The following is a 22875-nucleotide window of genomic DNA, read 5'->3' on the forward strand; positions in this document are numbered from 1 at the left end:
TGGAAGGAGGGAGGTCTATTGGGAAAAAACACACAAGACCTGCCCTTTCCTTGGACTTTTTTCCCTGAGCACATGGGAAAGGGCTCCTGGGCTGGATGAATCTTTGGGTGGACCCAGCACAGTTATTCCCAGGGTCGTCTTTGTTGCCAAATCCTCTGAACGCTCAAGACAAACTGTCTAGGGAGTTGGCATTACTCTAGGCCAGGACCATCCATGTGCCTAAACAGGTCATGGCAGGCTAATAGAACTGCAGTCACTCGTGATTTAAAAAAGGACTACAAGTAGTGCTGGAGAAATGGAAAACTTACCCCAAGAAGAACTTCTACCAGCTGCTCTGTCCCATTCAGCCTTCTCAGAAAGTCTCTGTAAAATCTCATTTTCACATCTACCCCTTGAATAACAAGCATGCCAATGTCCTTCAACACAAGGGCAACATTCTTCCCACTCTCCAGGCAGCGGGAGAAAAGACGCATGGTCTCTTCTATGCAAGCCTCCACTGTTTTCCGAGGAACAGAGATGTCCGAGGCTATGCGAGCATACTTCAGGGGCTCGGAGAGCTTATGACCTAGGAAGCAGAAAAAGAGGAACAAAGTCACTAGCGGAGCAGGCTAAAACAGAGCATTGGCAGCTTTGAGGTCTTCAAGCAAGACACTGCTACAGAGCTGTCTTCTTTAACATCTGGTAAAGCTCCTGAAGGAATCCCATGTCATCTCTCCCTAGGAGAAGTTCAAAGCACTCTGCAAATGGATGTGCCAAGTGTACAGCAATGCTTTCTTCCCTACAGAGATCGAAAGGAAGGGCCTGGCCATCTCGTATGAACATGGGGCACGATGGCAGGACAAGGAGAGGAGAAAGGGGGCCAGTTCCCAAAAGGGCAGAGTGGGTGGCAGGTACTTGTGCTCACACTCCATGCATTCCAGGTTGGGAGACATTTAGCTGTGCCACATCACATGGTGAAAGAAAGAAGGAAAACACAAGCATTGCACTACACCCCTTCAGATCCTTCCAGCCACCCCCAGCACCCTCAGAACTGCACAGCAAACATCCCTGCTTTTGGTGCCAGAGGCCCAGCTCCAAGAAGCGCCACACTGATGTTGACATCACAGAGAAGATAGTGAGTCCTTTCAAAGGAAAGACACACCCCAAAACACAGCTTGGAGCTCCTGCTGCCCCACAGGCATCACCAATATCCTCTACAAATGCAGGGCTCACAGGGATGATCAGCAATCACAGCAAAGATGGCCTCTGATGGGTTTTCATACACACTATTGTCCCCATCTCCATTTCAAGGCTCTCTACAGCTGCCTTTGACCTACTTCAAAGTAGAAGGAGAATGGAAGAGCCAGCATGAATGCCCTTATTCAACTTTACAAGCTCCAGTGTGGCATAAACATGGACCACTGTTTTTAAATCAATTTGATGAGAAGCAGCAGCCCCAATACATCTGGCATGTAGCCAGCTATTAAACAAGTCAGGGAGAGAGGGAGCATAATTGTAATGTGCATTACGATGACATGATAATTAAAAACTGAAGCTGTTCTCAGGACCTGGGGAAGCAATTCTAGGTTTCTAACAGTCACAGAATCACAGAATCACAGAATCACTGAGGTTGGAAGGGACCTCTGGAGATCATCTAGTCCAACCCCCCTGCTCAAGCAGTCACTGCTGAACAGCAGTTATGCACACCCCAAAGATGTCCTAAGGCAAAGCAAAAGTTTCAGCCTGTCTTCTTACCAGGAGCATAGGCCTTATCATAGGTGAGGCCATGAACCTCTGCAATAGTCTTCGAAAGACGGAACACGGGTCTGCGAACAGTCAGGAAACCATGCTTCCCAACACCAACTTGTTCAGTTACAACACCAAAGGTCCCAAGCTGAATAACTCTCACTCCCTGAAAACACAAAGAGAAGAATCATGAGACTGGTAGGTGGACAGGCTGGTGACTTGTCAGTGCATGGGGATGGTGCTCAGTGCCCTGCCTTCTCCTGCCATGCAAAAGGAACAGATGAAGCACTCAGAAAAGCTTTGGAGAAGCCTTGGAGAAGTTCTTCTGAAGAACTTTCCAGATGTTTTCATCCCCCTCCTCTTCACCCTCTCAAAAATACAAGTCAAAGCAGAGAAATCATCCCCCAGATCCCTCAGATCCAGAAGAAGGCTTTCCTGGGCAGGCCCACGATGGCAGACCCACCTGGTTCAGCATCAGCTGCTGTACAATGTAGTCAGACACACCTTCCCAGACAGCAAGGGTCTCTGGAAAATAAGGGAAAGACACGTCATGCTCTGGGGGGGCAGCTCACAGCTGTTCAGCACATGCCTAGCCAAGGAGATGACAAGTGCAAGCATATTCAAACTGCATCCCCCTCCCCAAACATACCCCATCCCTGACAGGGGCTCAGCAGCTGAGGTGGGCACTGCCTTGAGGCTACAACCTTTATCTGCCCCCACGAGGGGTCTGCAGCTGAAACAGAAACATTAGGACATACAGATCCTACCACGGGACATCCACAATGTGTCCCTGAGCTCAAAGTCTGCGGGAAGGAATTAGAGGCAGTGCTCACGGTCCCAGACAGAAAGACTTGCTGAACTGAGGAAAAGTCTAAGGATTCCTTTCCAGCCCGTGTGATTCTATCTGCTTCTTCAGAGCCCAGCAGGAGCTGCAGGAGCCCTCAGCCTTTTTTAGACATCAGGGCCAGCACCCAGGAGTTCTGCTGGCCACAGTGGCACCTGAGCCAGAGGGGACCATCAGTGGGGGACCTGGCTGCAGCCCCCAGCCCTGTCCAGCCTCCCCCCGGCCCAGGGTTTCCACAGCCATGTTCAGAGTTAATGGTCTCTGCGACAGCTCTTGGGAAGGAGATCCTGAAGGCCTTACCATGGGTGGGGAGCGTTGGCACCACCTGCCCACGCTGCGTCCCGTGGCCAGCGTCCCAGAGCTCCATCTTTGTCCTCCTTGCCCTGGGTCACCCCGCAGCAGGAGGTGACAAGGAAACAGCTCCTCTCCTCCTCCTCCTCCACACGTCACTGCAGCCCTGCGCTGCCCCAGCCTCCCCTCGCTGGCTCCCGCTCAGGGTTGGTAGCTCCTCGCAGCAGAGTGGTGCCGAGAGCAGCCCCAGTGCCTGGGCTCCCCCGGCCTCACCGCGATGTGTGGGGAGAGGCCGGGGCCGCGCGGGAGAGAGCAGCTGTTGCCATGACACGGGATGTCCCCTGTGACCACAGCCTGTGTCACAGAGGGGGCATGGCGCCCCTCGCCCCCCTCGCCCCGGCCAGGGCCAGCCCTGCAGCAGGCAGGGGCTGCACGGAGCGGTCGGGGGCTGCCCTGCCCCCACGCAGGCCGGGCCGCAGGGAGAACCCCACCGGGGGTCACGGCCGGGCTGGGTGCTGTGGCTGCGCTCACCCAGCCACAGCTCCTGCGCGTGAAACCTGGCTGCAAGGGAGGGCAGCGGGCACTGCACCGCGCTCGCCCCACGGCGACACAGCGCAGGCAGCTGCTGCCGCCAGGGGAGGAAGCGCTGACAACTGAGCGCACCAAAACACCCAGCAATTGCTTGGCAGCAACCAAAACCTTCTATTGGGCGCTTGAACCAGCGGGTCCTTCCCTTGCCAGTCAGCTTCTCCAGAAAACTTGCAGGGAACTGCTGTTCAGCACTGTTAACCTGCAGACGTGTTTGAGACCTAGTGACTGCGGCACCTCAGGGCCTGGCATGGACGGGGACTGAACAGGGGAAGAGGCAGCGCCAGCAGAGCTGCAGGCACCAGCTCACTAAACACACGGGGATCACAGACTGCTCTGCCTGCACTGCTCTCACACCTGCACCAGCTATTGGCCTCCTCACACCAGCCCACAAACACTTAAACCAGCAGAACTGGAGGAGCGCGGGGACCCTGAAGCCACATGTGGGGCTGACCCTCGCAGAGGCAGGCAGCAGCTGCAGGGACTTGGCAGCAGGTTAAACGCAAGCTCTGAAGATTTCACAAAGATGCCGCAAGAACCATCTCCAAGAAACAAGAGACACTCAGAGGTGTTGCGCAGACCTCTGCTTTGAACACACTCAAATCTAGGGTAGAAATGTCTAAGGGGGTGAGGAAATAAAAAATGGAAAAGCAACTCATACACCCACTTAAATAACTTAACGCTAAAGCAGGGCTCACCAACTAGGTCTGTAAAAACTTCTCAGCCGCACACTTCCCCACTCAGCAGAAGGCAAGAGGCAAAGTATTAGATCAGCTAAGGCAAAGAGAAAGTCTTGGGAAAACTTCTATTTCAGGAACAGAGAGCAAAAGTACTTTCTAAAGGGTTTTTTCTATGTCCCTTCAAAAAGAATAGGAGACACTGGAAGGGTACTTTGGTCTTTTTTCGAAAAAATCATTCCTTTGCCACTGTTATGCTCCCAAACCCAGCTGGTGCCATCACTGGCCTGACAGGAGAAGGGGCGCAAGAGCCGGGGGCTCCCGCAGGGCCGGAGGTGGCCCAGGCCGGGCCGCACCTTCCCCAGCAGCTGCTCACACACACCAGGCCACGGTGCCTCCGGCTGCCCCCGCACGCACAGCCGCTCGCTCTGCCCAGCCCACGGCCCTCGGCCCTCGGCCCTCGGCCCCGGTGTGGCAGCTCCCAGCGCTGCAGCTCGAGGCTCCGGGCGGCTCCGCGCCGGGAGACACTGCCCCGCGCGGGACCAGCCGCTTCTCGCCCCCTCCCTCCCCGAAGGGCCCGGGCAGCCCCGCCCCTGCCCCGCCCCTCTCCGCCCTCCTCTGCGCCAGTGCGCATGCTCCGAGGGAGGAGGCGGCACTTCCGGCCCTGTGGGGGCGGGGCCTGTGTGTCCATGGCCACCGCCCTGGTGCCGCCGGCCCCGCCGCCGCTGGGCCCCGCCGCGGCGCCGCTCTCGAGGCCGCGGAGAAGCAGCTGCGGCAGCGGCGGGTGTTGGCAGCTGCTGCGCAGGGAGCCCGGAGTGACGCTGTGGCCCGGCGTGTGCTTGTGTGTGCGGAGCCTGCGGCGGCTGCTGCCGCCTGGGGCCGGGGCCGGGGCCGGGGCCAGAGTGGAGGGCAGGGAGCGAGGGGGAGCAGCGCCGGGCTGGCCCTGGGCTGCGGGAGTTGTGCTGCAGGGGAGCATCGGCGGGGAAACGCTGCTGCCAGGGCGCTGCTGCCACAGGGCCCCGCTCTGCCCCGGGGCCTGGGCGAGTCTGCATGAGGGGACGCACGCGCACATGACGGGAGCCCCGGGAGGCCGCAGCCTTTTGTTCAGAAGTGGGTGAACAACCCAGGGGCCATCGCAGCCTTTGGCGTTATCTGCCATGAGCAGGTGGCCCTGACATTTTGTCTCCATCGGCAGCCCAAGAAAGGGGCTGGAGGGGGGATCCCAGAGTGTCCCTCTGCCGGGAGAGCATAGAGAAGCACTGGAGGCCGGCCCAGAGGAGCCACCTGACCATAGAGATGGGCTGTCCCCTCCAGGTGACCATAGAGATGTGCCATGGTGTGTCGCAGACTGTCCCCTGCCGCAGAGACCATGGAGCTGGCGCTGGCGGAGCCAACCCCAGAAAGTCCCCGAGACTCGTGACCCTCCTGAACTCCCCTTCTCACCGCGCTTTCCTTTCCACCCCTTCTTCATCCCACGCTACTTCCAGTGCTACCTCCAGGAGAGAAACATGATTTGTCCCAGTTTCCTGCACGTGTTACGTATCACAGCAAATACAGCCCTTCCCTGTTTCTGGGGTTCGACCACAGGTGTGAAACGCTGGTGCTGGCTGACGTTCAAGATCTTTTCACGGTACAAAAAGCATTCCCAGCTTTTACATTTGTGATGCTTTTCCATGCAGACTGGGCACCTCTCTCACAAAATCCTGGACAAACCATTTAAAGACTAACAGCCAGGGCCTTGTGCTGGCCCAGATCTACATGTCAGCTTGCAGCTAGGGCACCTTCTTCTTGTGCCCATGTTATCTGCAGTCTCGCAGCAGGCAGAAATGGCAATAATGCAGCTATGGAGATGTTTGTGCAATGCCTGACAAAGCTAAAAAAAGTCTCTCAACTCAAATACCTTCCTGCCATCCTTAACATGAGAATAATGTTTGTCGTGTAAAAGGAGGGAACAGGTCTTGAGATATTTGAGATAGTTATTTGGCTTAAATATCCCCCAGCCTTTTTTTACCCTTGGACATGATGAAGATGTTTTTAGTAATGTGTAGCAGATCCTCAGACAATGGAGTTTTGCTCAAAGCAACTGTCCTGTTTATGGACCACCAACAAAACAGTGGCCATTGCCCCTGCTATTTAGATTGACTAAGTAGTGCTACTTTCTGTGGATGGTTTAGAAATGGAGGGTAGATCATATGGCACTGCCTGTCCAACCCCAGCCACTTTTATGGTAAAGGTTGGCAGATGGAAAGTCTGATCAGAAAACAAAACAAAACAAAACTGCCTTTGACTCTAGGGGATCACTGACCCAAACGCTTATAAAATCTCTGTATTTGTATTGCTTAAATCAATAGTGGGGAACTAGAAGGATGTGTGCCAAAGTTGGTCCTTCACACTGCACCCCCAAAGCCTAAGCCTCTGTGCCCTTTGGGAACCACAAGGTGATGGAGAAGCGGGACCTCGACATCAAGACCAAGTGGCTGCAGCACCTCCAAGGCCTGCACTGTTAAAGGACGCTTGATCCAGTGGATTTTTGAATAAACGGATTCCTCCTTCCTGGTCTGCTGGAAGGGAGACTACTGCAGTTCTCTGTTCCCTGGTCCTGCCAGCAGGGAGGCTGGGCATGTACTTTCAAGAGGCATACACACACTCTGTACGGACATGGTCAACCACCAAAAAATCACCTCCAGCAGGGGCACAGTACCTTTACAGGCACCACGGAGACACGAGCAGCACTCATAAACATGAATAATGCAAACGGCCTGGTCCTGTTCTTGCTCACCAGCTAATCAGACTCAGAGCTTGCAGGAGACCTCACACGCACCCTCGCACGGGTGTCTCTGGTAGCTGGCTGCCTTGACGTCTGCAAGCCTTCCACACATGCACTCACGCAGAACAGCGAGCACGCTCACCCAGAAAAGAGCTAGGAAAAGGATTTAATACAATGATAGGCTACACCGCAGAGAGCAGGTACACAGCCTGGCCAGACAAGTGTCCCTGCCAGCAGCTTGCTTACACATGACTGGCCCCTTTTATTCCCTCTGCCTCCATTTTCCCATGCTGCTTCTCACATGATGCAGCCTGATCCCTCCCTTTCTCCAGCTTTATCCCCTTTGAAATAAACAGCCCATCTCTAAGTATTTTTCTTTCATTGGTGCCAGTTTTACTGCCTATGTACTCAAGTTTAATATTTCTGGTCCTGTTAGCTAGATAACCCCTGGCTCATATGGTGCTTCTGATATCGTTACCTTGGTACTGCTGGTGCTGCAAGAGTCTACTTCCCGGAGGATTCCCCAATACGCCAGTTAAGTGTGACGCTTGTCCTTTTCTCATATAACTCTCCCTTAACCACCGCTGAAATCCAGCCATCCCTCACCGTGCTGTCTGGAACTTGGCAGGGTCTCATTCTGTTGCCTGCAGTGTCCAATGATTTCTCATAGCCACTAGTTTCTCACACCCTGTTCAGTTATCTCAACCCCGAGGCAGAGCCTAGGCGTCTGCCTGCATACCCTAACCCTGTGTTGCCAGTGGAGCTGTGGGCCTGGATGGGGAGACCCAGGGCCACCACATCCTTCACTGTGATGCACAAAGACCCAGCTTGCAGCAAGATGACTGAGCTGCCCAAGAGCGCCCAGGTGCTCTACTGGGCTGAGCTTTGGTCACCCAAAACGCCATAGCTTCCCTGGGGTCCCATGTGAGGAGATGGGCTGCAGAGATGAACTGGACCCAGTTTTCCTAAAAAGAGTTCACCCTTGTAGAATTCCCTTTGGAAATGGGATGCTCACACACAAAGTTTAAAAGAGCTGTTAACAGCAATTCTGCTCCTCAGAAGCCCTAACAAAATGAAATGCTGATTAGAAACAACTGCCAAGGAGTAAAGCAATGGCAATGCTTTCCCTTCCCCTGTGCTTTGTTTTTCCCTGTGGACTGCAAAATAAAAGGAGAAAAGGGATCTCTGTGTGCTGATTATTTCTCTAACAGATGTTTCCTTTTATGAATTGTACATGCTTCTGCCCATCCCTTTGCCATGTAAAGATATGGATGGAGACAGAAGTGTAAAATAAGGTGGGAATATATAATTTCATTGATGGACAAGAAGAAAAAAGTGTGATAGAAACATACATAGTTTGTTTGAAATAAATCTCAATCATGAAATACTCCTTTAACAAAGAAAAAGAAGGTAGAAAATGCCTAATTATCCAAGAAGAAATACATTCTTTTTTTTCATCCTTCAGGAGAAGGCATCCTGGAGTCATCAGTGGAGATAAAGCAAGGCTTTTAATAGTGGACAAACTGACAGTATGTTACGAAAATATGATTTTTTAAGAAAACTCCCTCCAAAGTGAATAATAAAACTATCATCTGCATGCTATCATTGACAAATCAATGATGCTGTCTTCATCACACTAATGAAACTGAGAAGTGTTTTATGGATTTGAACCCAATGAATTTGAACCCATTGTAATGTCTGAGCTTAATTTTCATGTTTAGTATCTTCTGTTATTCAGGGAGAGAAAGTGTTTTGCGCTTTCCTCAACAACCCTTGGACGTTGTCCCCAGAGTTTTCAGCTAAATTCCCTGAGATGACTTATGAAACCTTCCTTGTGTCAGCATGCACTGGCAGTCTGTGTCCTAGTCCTGTGTGAGTTCAATGTTTTATTAATATTTTTTAGATTTTGTTTATAATAACCCTCTGTAACCAAGACTCGCAATTCACATTCCTTTCTTTCAACACTACAATCTAACGAGAAAACAAATCTCTGAGGCACCTGTATTTAATAGCTATATATATGTGTGTGTGATACAATACATGATACATAATTAGAATTGCTGTCATGAAAAGCATCATGACTGGGGGAAAAGCCAAACCTTTGCACGGCCAAGGGCTTCCTTCAGGGCCACCTTCACAGTCTTGTTTCTGAAACTGTAGATGAAGGGGTTTAAGAATGGGTACAGGACAGTGTTCAGCAAAGCTACAATTGTGTTAGTCTCCAAGGAAACCCTTTCTGAGGGCTGTGCATAGAGAACAATACAGCTTCCATAGACAATGGCTAAGGCAGTGAGATGGGAAGAACATGTAGCAAAAGCTTTCTTCCTCCCAGATGCTGATGGCATGTGCAGAATACAGTGGAAGATGCACATGTAGGACACCAGGATTAAACATAAGGAACCCAGCACTACAAATGATAGGAAAACAGAGTCTGCTTTCCAAAGCAGGTTGGTGTCAGAGCAGGACAGTTTGAATAAGGGGGAGCTGTCACAAAAAAAATGCTGGATCTTGTTGGGGCCACAGAAGGTCAGCTTTGAGAGGAGGACCAGGTGGTAACTCGAGAGTATGAAGCCAATGACCCACCCAGCACCAACCAGGTGGGAGCAGAGCTGCTGCTTCATGATGGCAGCATAATGCAAAGGTTGGCAGATGGCAACATAGCGGTCAAAGGACATGACAACAAGGAGAGCAAACTCTGTACAACCCAGGGCAACATAGAAATAGGACTGGGTAAAGCAGCTGCTTAATGAGATTGTTCTCCTACCAGAGCTCAGAATCACCAACAGTTTGATGGTTGTGGAGGATGTGAACCAGATTTCCAGGAATGCCAGATTGCTGATGAAAAAGTACATGGGGGTTTGCAGGCGGTGAGCCACACACACAAGGAAAATGATCGTTGTGTTCCCCGTCACTGTTGTCAGGTATATGAGTAGAAGGATCAGGGAGAGAAGCAGCTGTAGCCTTTGGTCAAGCCCTGAGAAACCCTCCAGGGTGAACTCAGCAACCACAGTTTCATTTCCTGCTCCCATGCCCAATTTCAGTACGTCCTGCTGAGACAGGAGCATGAAGAAGCAAGTGTAAGAATTTCACAGTCTCGACGGGAGGGTAGATCCTTCCTTCTTTGCTCCCTTGCTTGCTTCCTATGTAACACAGACAGAAATATTCCTCTCAGCCATTCATCACACCCTGATTTCTCTGCTTCACATTTCACTGAGAGGCCTCAGAGATTTTACTGTCTTCTTTCTACCTTTTCCAACCACTCACAAAGGATTCTTTCTCACAAGCACAGTATTGTAAAGAGGTTGTGAACTATTTCATGCCATGCCTGGGAAATTCCCTGTTCACTTTGACCTATTGCAAACATCCATCACATCTGTGTTTCAAAAGCCAACCTAATCTCCCAGCAAAAGTACTTACTAGTACCTGCAGTTGCCAGTCCATCCATGTAGACAAGTATGTTGAAAGTTATTCCTTCTACTTTTCAGTCCTTGCCTTTTTTGACTTGGAACTTCTGTGAGGCTGTTGCTTTCAAAACAAGCCAGTACTGAGCATCTCTTCTGCAATCCCCTGCTTTCTTCCACATCTTCTTCCTCTCTGTTTCTCCAGAAGCACTGAGGAAACATTTTTATTAAATGTCCTGTCCTAAATGCCTCGCTTTCCCTTTAGGGGAAGGGGAAATCTTCTCATCTTAAAGAACTTAAAGGCTGTCCTTTTGATTATTTGAAATAGGAAGGGTCTGGAACAACAACAAAATACTAAGCAGGGTTATATTTTAGAAGTTGGGCACTTTGGTTTGAGCAAGTTAGCTTCCTCCCATCTTGTCAGTGCAGAGAGAAAGAGAGAGGGGGAGAGGGGGAGAGGGGGAGAGGGGGAGAGGGGGAGAGGGGGAGAGGGGGAGAGGGGGAGAGGGGGAGAGGAGTGTCTGGAAGAGACTGGTAACACTTCTTTCACCTGTCAATTACAGTCTGGGAGGACCCAGCCTCTAGAGCTCTCTCTTTGTTGACTATATAGAGACCAAGGGAAAACGAGTACAGGCACCAGCTGCTCACAGACACCTCTAATGAAGTCAATGAAACTCACTATTTCTGTCTCCACCCTCTTAATTAATGTAGTAGCTAATTTCTTTTTCAAAAAAAAAGAACATGTCCAACAGAAGGAAGCCCAAGGAAAACATAGGCAATAAATGCTGACATTATCCATCCACCTTTGCATTTGGTTTTAGACATATAAAGGAAAGGAGCAGATGACTCCACAAATAGGATGCTTCAAGAGTGCAAGGGCAGGAGGAGGAGATGATGGGTTTTAAGCAGTGAAACAGAGCTTCTCCACAGACTGTGTTCTTAGTCTGCTGGCTGTCACCTAAAATCATGCTTCTCCTGAATGTGCTTTCTTAGAGGAACCTGCAAAGCTGCTGAGAGCTTACAGCAAATCAGCTTCTCTGCTCACCACAGAGGTAACCCTCTGGTGAACCCTTTTATCAGGCTTTGGTTGGCGCAAAGGATTTGCTGTATTCAGGTCCCACGTAGCCAAAAATGGAGCTACCCTATGCAGCAGTGACTATGGCAGTGTGAGATATGCAGGTGAAGAAGGCTTCTTATGGCTTTCCCAGAGGGTATTCTCAGGACAGTGCATCTAGCGCAGGCATAAGACACAGGGGTCAGTGTGAAGGAGCTCAGCAAAATAGCAGAGGAGAGAGCAAAGCACATGTTTGAAGGTAGCTGGTGCCCATGCAGGTTGCTCTCCTCAAAGGGATGAGGCCACAGAAGAAAGAGTCTCTTTACTGGGGACACAGGGTACCTTGGAATATAAGATGGTGGAGCTGAGCAAGAATAGAGATGCCATCACCCAATGGATAAAGATGAGTGTGGAGCACAGCCAGGGCTTCATAAAGATGATACAGTGCGATGGGTTGCAAATGGCCCCACAGCAATCAAAAGACATCACAACAAGCAGGTTGAACTCAGCTGTGCCCAGGAGGATGGAAAGGAAAGTCTGGAACCGGCAAGCAGCCATGGGATGGTCTTAATCTCCAAGATGAGGCCGACAAACCTTTTAGGGGCAAAGGGAACCAAATATCTGGGAAGGAGAAGCTGCTGGGGAAGAGATATGCTAGGTGTGGAACTGGTTGAGCCAAATGATGGCTATCATGACCATATTCCCCATGGCAGTGAGCAGATAAATCACCCATGGCAGCATGAAGAAGAGGATTTGCATTTGAGGAGTGACTGAAAAGGCCTTCAGGAAGAATTTTCCCGCTATGGTATGGTTGGGAGGATCCATTTCAGAACGTGGTCAGTTGAAGGTGTGACAGGAGTAACTAATGTCATGCATGGTGAAATTCATCTTGCTGCCTTCATCAACTTTCCCTTCCCTTTTCCTAGTCCTACTTTTCTTTCTTGAGGTGGGAGACCAGAACTGCACAAGGGATTCTCATTTTCTCTTTGTTTATATCCAATGCCATGAAATAAATGTTGATGTTTTTTGTATCGTGAAAAGATCGTGATGTCAGCCACCACCAGTTTCACACCTGTGGTCAAACCCCCAGAAGTATGTAACATATTCAGGAAACTCTCAGATTAGGACCACCAATGCAAAAACCCTAATGGGGTCTGCTTTGCTCATCGCCAGTTTTAATTGCATAGGCGAGTCTTGCACATTGTCCCCACTGAGGCCACTCATGGTTACTGAGCCTCCTTGGTGGGACGGAGTCCTGTGCAGAATGGGGAGGGGCAGTTTGCAGCATCTTAGTCTGGATGGTTTTGCTCATGGGGATCTGATCCGGTCCCGTAAACTCAGGGGGAATAAATTCCAGACAACATTCCTAATTGCCACAGCTGGTTTAACCCTGCTGCGACAGTAGTCCACGCGGTGAGCCCACCATCGATGACCGTGGCAGTCGGCCAGGTTAAACAACCGCACCTAGCACCCACTCTGTTAGGGAGGGGAAACGTTTTGGTTTTGCTGGTGCAGGGTGCAGAGAGTGTTGTGCAGCCTGGGACCCTGGGGCAGAGCCTCCATCCGACCGAGCTCCTCTCTAGTAAAATGAACTGCATCTGCCCCATCGTCCCACAGCCTTTACAGCCACTCTGACAACCCTTCGCGGGGCTGCTGCCTGTAGCGTCCCTGAGTATCCTGCAGTTCCGATGCTTTAAAATCTCCAGGAGTTGTGGTCCCTTCAAACTGGCTGCATTCGGTCTGGTGAGCCGCTGCTCTGCCACCGGCCGGGCAGCTGCCTCCCCCTCATGATCAGTGTCTGACTCCGACCCGGGGAGTTCATCGGGGTCCCAGATATTGCCATCCCAAATATTCATTCACCACTTCTAATTTTTCAGATATACTTCAGAAAGGAAACAGATGTGTCTTTTCCCAAATATTCATAAATGCACTTCATAATATCAAATACACCCTTTTGGATGAAAAGAAATGAAAAACGGAAAAGCAACATCTCTGATTACTATAGTACACTGAACCAGAGTCAATGTGAGTCTGCACCACTTTTAGAATGACAGTGTATGAAGCAAAAAACCCCATGCATTTCTGTTCAATGGTAACTTCTTTATACAGGTAAAATTGGAAGGCATAAAAGCAAGGGCTCAGAAGCACCATCTTCTGCAGTTGAAATACAGGCTATCTGAGAAAGAAAACCCATGGAAACTAATATCAAAGGTAATTCACAGGTGCTGGGAAATACAAAGCAGAGTGAAATAAATTTCAATGTTTACAGAATGCTTTGTCTTTTCTTTTTGTTCCTTTCTTTTTTTTTCTTTTTTTTTTTTTAATATATATTCTCCATGAATTCCATCCCTTATTTGATTTGGGCTTTCCTGTCCCATGTTTAACCAAAGCTATAAGATATCCCAGATCTCTTGTGAAATACATATAAATATGCAGCTTAGAGTATTTGGATTAGAAGAGGTCATCTTTCAGAAAGGCTTCCTTGGAGGAGTTTCTTGAAGGTAACACTTCTGAGATCTGTCGAATCCCAAGTTTGCTTAGACTAGAGGCATAGTAGCTGCCTCTATCTCCTGCTAATAAAGTCTTATTGGGGGGGTACTACCAATAAGCATAATTGGTGCGGACTCTCTTTTCTTCTAACATGGCAGTATCCTAGAAACTCTTTGCTCTTAATTAACCATCCAATTAACCCCCCAATCCAGTGAAATAAGGGGGCAGATGGGGGAGGGGAGGGCAGGGTCCTAATGTCTCCCTGCCAAGTGGCTCTCTACCTTGGGGATCTCTGCTGTAACCTGCAGACCACACACTGCCCCGGGCCCTGAAACAGGACATCCAGGGCTGACTTCCAGGAGGAGGCCTCAGAGAGCAGCTTTGACATGGTGGGACTTTTTTCTCTGGCATAGTTAACAAGGAAATGGTCTTGCCATGACGGAGCACTCAGAGGTCCTCTTTTGAGCAGCAGTGCCACAGTCATTACCTTTCAAAATGGGCAAATAAGGAAAACTTCCAAAGACAGAGTATTTCTTCAGAAAATAATTGGCCTCTTGCAACCACTACTCCCAGATGTGCATAATAAAGTGAGTGATGTTTCAAGGGCTGAGAGCTTATTTTTTGTGCTGAAAATGAAGCAAATCGCAACATTGCTTTTGGACCCTAAGAATCATCACCTGATGCTCAAACACTTTCCTGTAAGCTGGCAGGAAATATATGAAGGGTCATAGCTGAGAATCAGCTTGCAAAGTTGAAGTGGTTTTATGCAAATAACTCTGCAAGACCCTTCAGTATTATGGTCTTCACCTTTACGCATTCTCCTCTCTTCTCTAAGGGAGTCATTTCTAGCCTGACAATTCAGGTGTCCCTCCCAGCTGAGCACATTTTGCAATGTGTCACTAGGTTCTTGGAGGCCTGCAGTTTCTGAGATTCTTGCCAGGATCTCCAGCCAGGATGCTAACTAACTCAACCCCCGCGTTCAGCTGAGCACATACAACTGACTTCACCATCATCATCCAAGCCATGTGCCTGCTGCTGGTCTATGAGCTGCTAAGGCAGGAGTGACCTCACATGCACATGGCCCAGCCATGAGGCTGCTGCTAGCGTATCACAGGCTGAGTCAGAAGTGACCTCCCAAGCAAGAACACAAGCCTTGTCCATCAGAGAAGAGGAAAGGCCATCAGCAGGTGTGTGGGCTTGATAGATGATTGTTAGGTCACCTCCATCTGAGCAGCTGATAGGTCAGCCTTTGGCTCATGCCTAAGGTAATTGTTTGTGAGGTCACTTCTGCCTGAGGACCTGATAGGCCTCCAAGCAGCACAGGGCTAGGATGTTGATTGTGAGGTCATTCAGAACTGAGCAGCTGACAGGCCAGAAACAGTTACATGGCTTGGATGGTGACTGTGAGGTCACCTCTATCTCAGCCTCTGATAGGCCAGCAGCAGGCCCATGGCTCGGGTGATGATTGTGAGGTCATTGCTGCATGAATACCTGACTGGATGGAAGCCAAGACCATGCTGAGGTGATTTCCATAAGGGCAGGTGAAAGACCAGCAGCAGGCCCATTGGCTTGGTGGGTGATTATGAGGTCAGTTGTGTCTGATCAGCTGGTAGGCCACCAGGAAGCTGATGGCTGGGGACATTTTTATGAGATTAGTTGTTTCTCAGAAGCTCCTTGGATAGTAGGAGGCCCATGACCATAAAGGTGAAAATGAGGTCACTACTTTCTCTGCAGGTGATGGACCAGGAGCAGGCACATGGGTGGGAAAGTGGCTGTGAGGTCACTTCTGGGGGTGAAGCCGATAGGCCAGCACTTGACTCCTGTCTGGGATAAGGGTTTGTAAAGTCCTGTCTGCCTGCGTACCTGATAGACCGCCAACAGGCACAGGGCTTGGATGTATGTTTGGTGGTCACTCCTGTCTCTGGTGAGTGCCACTCGCTCTGTACAGAGGGTGAGGAGTGGCATGGAGAGCCCTGGGCCATGAGTGGTTTTGGACCACTGGACTCTGTGAGAGACATGGAAATATATTTTTTAATGGTGCAGGCCTGATTGTAACAGAAATATTACTGGTCTTTTGAAAGTTTTTTTCTTTTCTTTTCTTTTTTTTTAAGCAAAGCAGTTTTCAGAATTGGGTGGGATGTAATCACAGGGTCACTGATGTCTGGTGCCATTGCAGGTTCCCTGGTCCCCTCTGCCCAGCCTCCATCTGCAGCTCCAAGGGGCTCTGGTGTCCCGCAGGTCCCCTGTGAGAGCTGCCAGGCCCAGGCAGGTACCTCAGATCCACCAGGACCTCTCCAAGTGCCACTGGATGCTTGTGGTTAGAACAGAGCTCTGCCTGAAAAGGTAAAGAAGAGTTTTCAACATTTAAAGGAAAAATAGGAGCACCTTTTCCTTAGCTGCAATGGTGGAATATTTTTAATAAAATGTCAACATTTTCCCATGAAAAAAATAATGGAATTTCAGGAAAGGTATGAATCTCAGGAGAAATAGTGACCTGCCCCTGGCTTCGCATTACCACTGCTCTGTCTATTACGCTGTGGATGTAGTCTCACTAATCTTTCACATATTTTCATCTGTTCTCATTAAAGTGATCATTTATAAAGTTTCCTTTATATCAGACTATCTGGACTATCTGGAAAACTTTCTGTAATTTTCCAGTCTTCCTCCTCCGCTTGCTCTTTATCCATCTGATACCTCTCAACTCTCCAGTTGCTGCTCTGAGCTTCAGGGAGTCTGAAGCTTGCCTCGTCTTTCAGGAGTCTGATGGTCTCTTTAGACAATTCCTTAGTTGTGTTTCTGTCTATCCATTCCTATCTATCAGTCAGAAACAGTTCAAGGAAGGTTATTCCTTGTGGAAAGTGGCCCTCACTGGAGGCAGCTTGGATTTAACATACAGTTGAGGAGTGTATTTGACTTTTTATTAAACTGTATCATTTTTTATTTTTGCTTGTTTGCAATTAAGAAAAATCCTCTTGTGTCTGCAGCTAGTTGTCCAAGGAAAGCAGGTGGGAATTGGTGTGTAGGAGCTGTAACATTCAGCTACAGACTCAAGTGGAAAAAAGTTAGATTTTAACAGCAGTGAGGTAAGTACCCAGTGGCTGATGAGAGAAATGGCAGGGTTGGGGAGGTGAGGAGGAAAGTTGTCCTTAAAGGTGTCATATCGAAAATACTGCTTTTCCTGCATGTTCAGACTTCATTATGGTAGAGTCCCTCTGGGTCAGTATGAATTGGAGAGTGTGGATATCACTTATTCTGTAAGCTGAAAAATAAAGACAGCTTAAAAAGCGGAAATCCTTTCTTTTCAGGTGCTCACTGAAATCTTGCTCTTGTAAATAAACTCCTGAATCCTCTCCAATTAGCCCTACGAGAATTGAAGAACTGAAGAAAATTAGGGGGAGTGAGACTGGTTGTTAGGGCTTTCTGCATGTTAATGGTGCCTCTGGTGTATTTGGTGCTGAGTCCATGAACCTCAGATACTGGGAGGAGATTGAACAAGCCTCTCAAGAAGTTAAAGTCAGAAGCAAATGCCAAAGTTTCTTGGAGTGTTAATGGGTCCCACTGAGGGTCGTTACTCACAAAGCCTCCCCAGAGGCTGATTACAGCACAAAGCTGGAGGCACTGATTGCAAGTAGGCAAAGCCAATGTGTAGGTGACTCTGATGCCAAGTAAACCTGGATGAGTTTTGTCAAGAAGAATGGCCAGGCAGTGACACCCAGGCCCTGGGTAGGATGATCCTTTCCCTCACACTGTGCTCAGGGCTCTTCCTGGGGCAGTGTGAATGTGGGGGTGTGCACTCCCACCCCAGGATCTCCCTGTCTTTACTGATGTCTCTCTGCCCTCACTTGCTTTTCCTTGAGACACAAAGCTAGTAGCTGATCACAGACTCCCTCTGGGTGACCTGTAGCACCACAGCTCTACCCTTCAAGTGACACTTCCTTTTCCTGAAGTCACATCTGAACTCCACAAGCTGCAGTTTGTGGCTGTTTCCCCTTCTCACACTGTTTCTCACTTTCCATCATCTCTGAAATCACTTTTCAAGCACTCACAGGCTCCTACTCTACTGCCCTTCACCTCCACTTCAGCAGGACAAAGCAGCCCAGGTCCCTCAACCTCTCCTCCTAGGCGCGATTATTCCCCACTAGGTGCAGGACTTGACACTTCTCTTGTAAATCTTCATGAAGTGCCTGTTGTCCAGATCACACAAGTTTCCTCCAAGGGAGGAGACTGCACAGTGTCTCTGGACAGCCAGTTCCGATGCTTGACCATCTTCTTAGCAGAAAAACTTTTCCTTATCTCCTGCATAAACATCCTCCCCTCATGTACTGTGGTGTAGAGCCTGGCTCCACCTTCTTGATGACCTCCTTGTAGCCATTTCAAGGCTGCCATGAGATCCCTCCAAAGCCATCTCTTCTCTGGATTGAACAAGCCCTGTATCTTCACAGAGCAAGTGTTCCAGCTCCTCGATTATTCGTGTGCTCAGAAATGTGATGCAAGAGGATTCACTTCATGACACACTCCTCACCAAAGTGAGGCTGAACTGCCTGCAGCTCCCCAGGTTGTCCTCTTGGCCTTTTTTGAAGATGGATGTAACATTTGCCTTTCTCCAGTCATTGGGACCTCGCCCAGTCTCCACAATCTTTTAAAGATGATAGCGAGTGGCCTTGCTATGACAGCAGTCATCTCTCACAGCATCCTCATACACAGCCCATCTAACCCCCTTGACTTGTATGGTTTGAGTTCTCACAAGTAACCCCTCATTAACCCTCATCCTCAACCCTCATCCACTGTTGGTTGTTTTTCTCCTCTGGAGTTGTGACACCAAAGCACAACAGCCTGGGAGACCTTGTTTGTGAAAACTGAAGCTAACAAGGAGCTGAGTTCCTCAGACCCGTCTGTGTCTGCTGTTACTAGATTCCCTGCCCCATTCAGCAGTGAGCCCAACCTTTCTTTTTCCTTCTTTGATTGTTACTGAAGCAGTAGCAACTCATTTTCATGCCCTTCACATCCCCTGCAAGGGTAAGTCCTAGGGGAGCTTTGTCTTCCCTAACAACATCTCTGTTTCGCTGGGCAATATTTCTAAATTCCTCCTTTGCAGCCTCTCCCTCCTTCCCATTTCCATTCGCTGCCTTACTACCCTGGAGTTCAGGCGTGAGTTCCCTGTTTAGACAAGCTGGTCCCCTGACATGTCTGCTAGCTTTACTGAGTATTGGGATGGACCATTCTTGTGCTTGGTGGCTGCTGTCCTTAAAGGCCTGCTGGCTTTCCTGGGCTCTTCAGAGCTGCCTCCCATGGGATTCTCTACCAGGCCCCTGAGGAGGCCCAAGTCTGCTCCTCTGAAGTCCAGAGTCTGTACTCTGCTGCTGTCCTTCCTCAATCCCTTCAGGATCTGGGACTACACTATTGGTCACTGTAGGCAAGGCAGACACTGACTATCCCATCCCTGCTCAGTTCCTCTTTATTTGCAATTTCCACATCCAGGAAAGCATCACCATTACTGAGCAGTCTTAGCTGTTCTAAGAAGTTGTTCCTGACACCCTGCAGAAACCACTGGTCTCCTTGCACTCTGTTGTTTTCCCTTCCAGTGAATGTTAGGGCCATTAAGGTCTCCCCATAAGGACCAGGGCCCGTGACCCACAGACTTCCTCAGCTTGCTTAAAGGAGATTGCATCCACCTCCTCACCCAAGGTCTGTAGCTCCCATCACGATGTCACCTTTACTCTCATGCTCACCAACAAGCTCTCACACAGCTCCTTGTCCATCCCAGGGAAGAGCTCCATACATCTGAGCTGCCCCTTCACACAAAGGGCATCCTCCCTCCTCATCTCCCTTGATGGTCTCTCCCGAAGAGCTTGTACCCTGCCAACACAGCCCTCTAGCTATGTGAGTGGTCCCACCACATCTCACTTATTCCAGCAATGTTTCAGTACTGTGACAGCTTGTGCATCTCCATCTGCTCCTGTCTGTGCCCCAGGCTGCATGCATTTGCACACATTTGGGCTGCAGAGCCTCAGCTGTGGCACAGAGCGCAGACTGATCATGGTGAACCATGTTACCAAGAGTCAAGGACACTACATGCAATGGCCCCACTGCAGAACAGAGATGTGCTGGCATAGATAGCAGGTGGCAATGTAATGGTGAAAGGAGGTTCCCACTAAGGGAGCAAAGCCTGCAGTACCTGAGGCCAAGGAGAAACAGAGCTGGGCTGTGCAGAAATGGCAGGAGAGGACTTTGCTGCCTGAGCTGACTTTGTAGCAACACAGGGCCTGTGACAGAGGTGAACTGATCTCCAGGAAGGACAAGGTGCCAGTGAAGAAGTCCCTGGGCCTGGACAGCCTGTGATGCAGCCATCCTGTGGAGATCATTAGCACAGTCCCTCTTTTTATCATCTGGGATGAGAAGAGCTTCAGGAGGAGAGCTTGAAGGGTTTGAGAGTGCAGAAACTACAGCGAAGGCCTTGGTGTGATGTGTCTCCCATTTATGCAGCTGCTTGGATGCAGATGGGATGGACTTTGCCTAAAGGCAGTGGTGGCATTCAGTTATTTGGGCACAGGTAGGAAACAGGAGAGGCCCTGGGGCACTTGCCCAGCAACCACTCCAAAAGGGCATGGCTTTCCTGTAGGTCCCATGCTGGATCTGCTAGAGACCTGTGGTTGTGCTGGACACCCCAGGCAGCTGACATGGCCCTGCCTATGGCCTGTTTTTACGGCATTAAATCAAGGCTCTGCGCTGAATTACATGAACTGTTTGCAATGCAGAGATGTGCATGAGTCTCAGCTTCCTAGTGAGTGGAGCTCTAGGAGCAGTGGTAGGCACCCAGTGTCATTTCAGATGGCCAAGAAAATTCCCCACCTGGTCCCAACCTCATGCTCTAGAAGGATGTGGGTCTCCTAGTTGCTCCATCAGAGCAAGCAGACACTGGCACATGCCTTGCACCACCTCTGTCTCTTCAAATGTCACCAGGTGTTTGTGTGTGAGCAACTGACTCCCATCCTCCATCTCCACTGATTACAATGGGAGCTTAGACAAGGCGCTCGCATGCAGACATATCTGTTGGGCACCCTTCAGCTTTGGCAAGGGCAATCCCACCTCCTGTGTGTTTGTGGAATTCAGGGGAGGGATCTGAATCCCACTCCAGCCCAGGGGTTTCTAACCTGGCATGAGATGTCCAGATTGTCTCATCTGAATTAACACCTGAACCATAGGTAAATGAACTCTCTTCTTGTCCCTCTCTAGGTGTCCTGCCTAGTCAAGAAATGGGAATAGGGTCTTCCGGAGCGGGATGTTTCCACCTCTTGTAGATAACCATCCTCTGATGAGACAAATTGCAATGCTGGGACCAGTCTCTCTTCACTGTTTAGAGAGAGACATCATAGATGATTATTTTAGTCCACCTCAGTGAACATTTCCCAAGAGGAGGGAGTACAAAGGAGAAATGAAGTCACACCTTCAGCTAGGCCACTGTTCCCAAGTGGGGCCAGTCTACTGGGACAGAGGGAGCTCATGGCAACCTGGCAGCCCTGCCAAGAGACAGCTCTGTGCAAGAGCAGCTCCTCTGCAAAGAGCAGCAGAGCTCCAGGCACTGCCTGCTCTTGCTGACATGAGATGAGACAAGACGGAGAGAAGCAAAAGGCAGTGTGGAGTGGGAGGAGAGAGGAGAGCTCACGGAGGGACAAATCTTCACAGCCCCTGACACAGTAAGTCTCTGGCTGTAGAGCAATACCACTGGAGTTCCTGGAGGGGTCTTCTAAACCCATTGCATCCCATGACTGCTCGGTTCTTTAGGATGTCTCTGCTGTCTTCTTGAGTGCAGAGGAGAAGGAGGTGCTTCTAAAGCAGGGATTCCCAGACACACCATCAGAGGGACAGGGCATCCTGCTACCTTCTTGCCGGGATGCTGCAGGGGTGTGAAGCCACGGAGTGCACCCAGGTCTGCATGGGCTGTAGTTCAGAGCAGTGTCCCTGCACCCCAGGGTGCTGTGAGCCTGGGGCAGTGACTCTGCCACCTGCAAGGGTCAGCACTCAGCCTGCCCAGGGAACTCCCCACGGTGCTACAGGGACAATCGACCCCAGCAGAGCAAGTTCATTCTCCCATTGAGAGGGTTTTGCATGGGTCCGGGCTGCTCACAACTCTAGCTCATGCACAGGACATTTCAGAGGGGACTTTTCAAGAGGAAGGCAAAGACGGGGATTTCCTGAAAGAGAAGCCAATTTCCTGAGATGGTGCTTTAACTTTCCTACCACCTGGCAAGGGGAAAATGGAAATGGAACTGTCAGCTTTGAACAAAGGACTGAAACTCCTTAACAGTTTCAATGAGCACTCAATGGGTCTGCTAGGAACTTCTGAAAGTCTCTGCACCCATCCCTTAGTCTGTAGACAGCACCAGCTTCCCCTTTGCTGGCCTCAGCAGCGTTTATCTGCCCTGCTCCTTAGCACCTCCAAAAATGGGAATGACCCTGGACAGTGCCCTGCCCCTGGGAGGTTTCTGCAGGGCAGAAGTGAGCCCACTGGGGAAGGTGTGGGCATTGCAGGGCCTGACCATGACTTGCCCAAATCCATCCTCCCATGATGTTTCTAGAAGCAGTTCCCTCTCATTCACTGCCCAGCTCTGGTGCCTGGAGCTGCCCCTGCTGGGAGCTCTTTCTCTGTCCCAATGTCTTTTTCCTGGTTGGTGTTACAGACCCCCATCCCATGCTCTGTGCACTTGGTTCTGCCCTAAAGAAAGCTCCCACAGGCAGGGCACTGTCCAGGGGCATCTCTGTGTTTGCAGGTCCTAAGGAGCAGGTCAGACAAACCCTCATGAGGCCGGAGAAGGTGATGCTAATGCTGTCTGTAGGCTGAGGTGGAGATGAAGGGACTTGCTGCGGTTTCTCTCAGTCTTTTTGATCTGTCAAAATGATGGGGGTATTCAGCTGCAGTTAAGACACCGACCCTGTGTGTCCTGCGTGGTGTGGTCTTCATGGTAGTGAGAAGCGCCAGTCCCTTTCCAACCCATGAGGCTCCTGGCAATGCATTTCATCAGGTTGGGTAATCAGCTGAC

At 50.0% G+C, this 22875-nt stretch overlaps 2 protein-coding genes across 2 annotated transcripts in view; one reads left to right on the plus strand and one right to left on the minus strand.

The window, feature by feature from the left end:
- Window positions 1–22875, plus strand: part of LOC136993786 (scavenger receptor cysteine-rich type 1 protein M130-like) — an 88771-nt gene that overhangs the window by 21245 nt on the left and 44651 nt on the right. The gene's annotated exons all lie outside the window — the stretch shown is intronic.
- On the minus strand, window positions 1718–9567 carry LOC136993741 (olfactory receptor 6C3-like). The gene is made up of 2 exons (XM_067308683.1): window positions 9079–9567; window positions 1718–1891 (listed from the first exon to the last, which is right to left on the minus strand). The coding sequence occupies exons 1-2, from the start codon at window positions 9565–9567 to the stop codon at window positions 1718–1720; spliced, it is 663 nt and encodes a 220-aa protein (XP_067164784.1).

The sequence above is a fragment of the Apteryx mantelli genome, chromosome 20 (assembly GCF_036417845.1).
Source record: "Apteryx mantelli isolate bAptMan1 chromosome 20, bAptMan1.hap1, whole genome shotgun sequence".
Classification (NCBI taxonomy): domain Eukaryota; kingdom Metazoa; phylum Chordata; class Aves; order Apterygiformes; family Apterygidae; genus Apteryx; species Apteryx mantelli.

Excerpts from the sequence above, each read along its gene's own strand:
- LOC136993741 (XM_067308683.1), bottom strand. The coding sequence starts at position 9,567 with ATGTCCTTTGACCGCTATGTTGCCATCTGCCAACCTTTGCATTATGCT. Across the intron at positions 1,892-9,078 it reads TAGCTTTGCTGAACACTGTC|GGAGTGAGAGTTATTCAGCT; the intron begins CTGTACCCATTC and ends TTGTGTTTTCAG.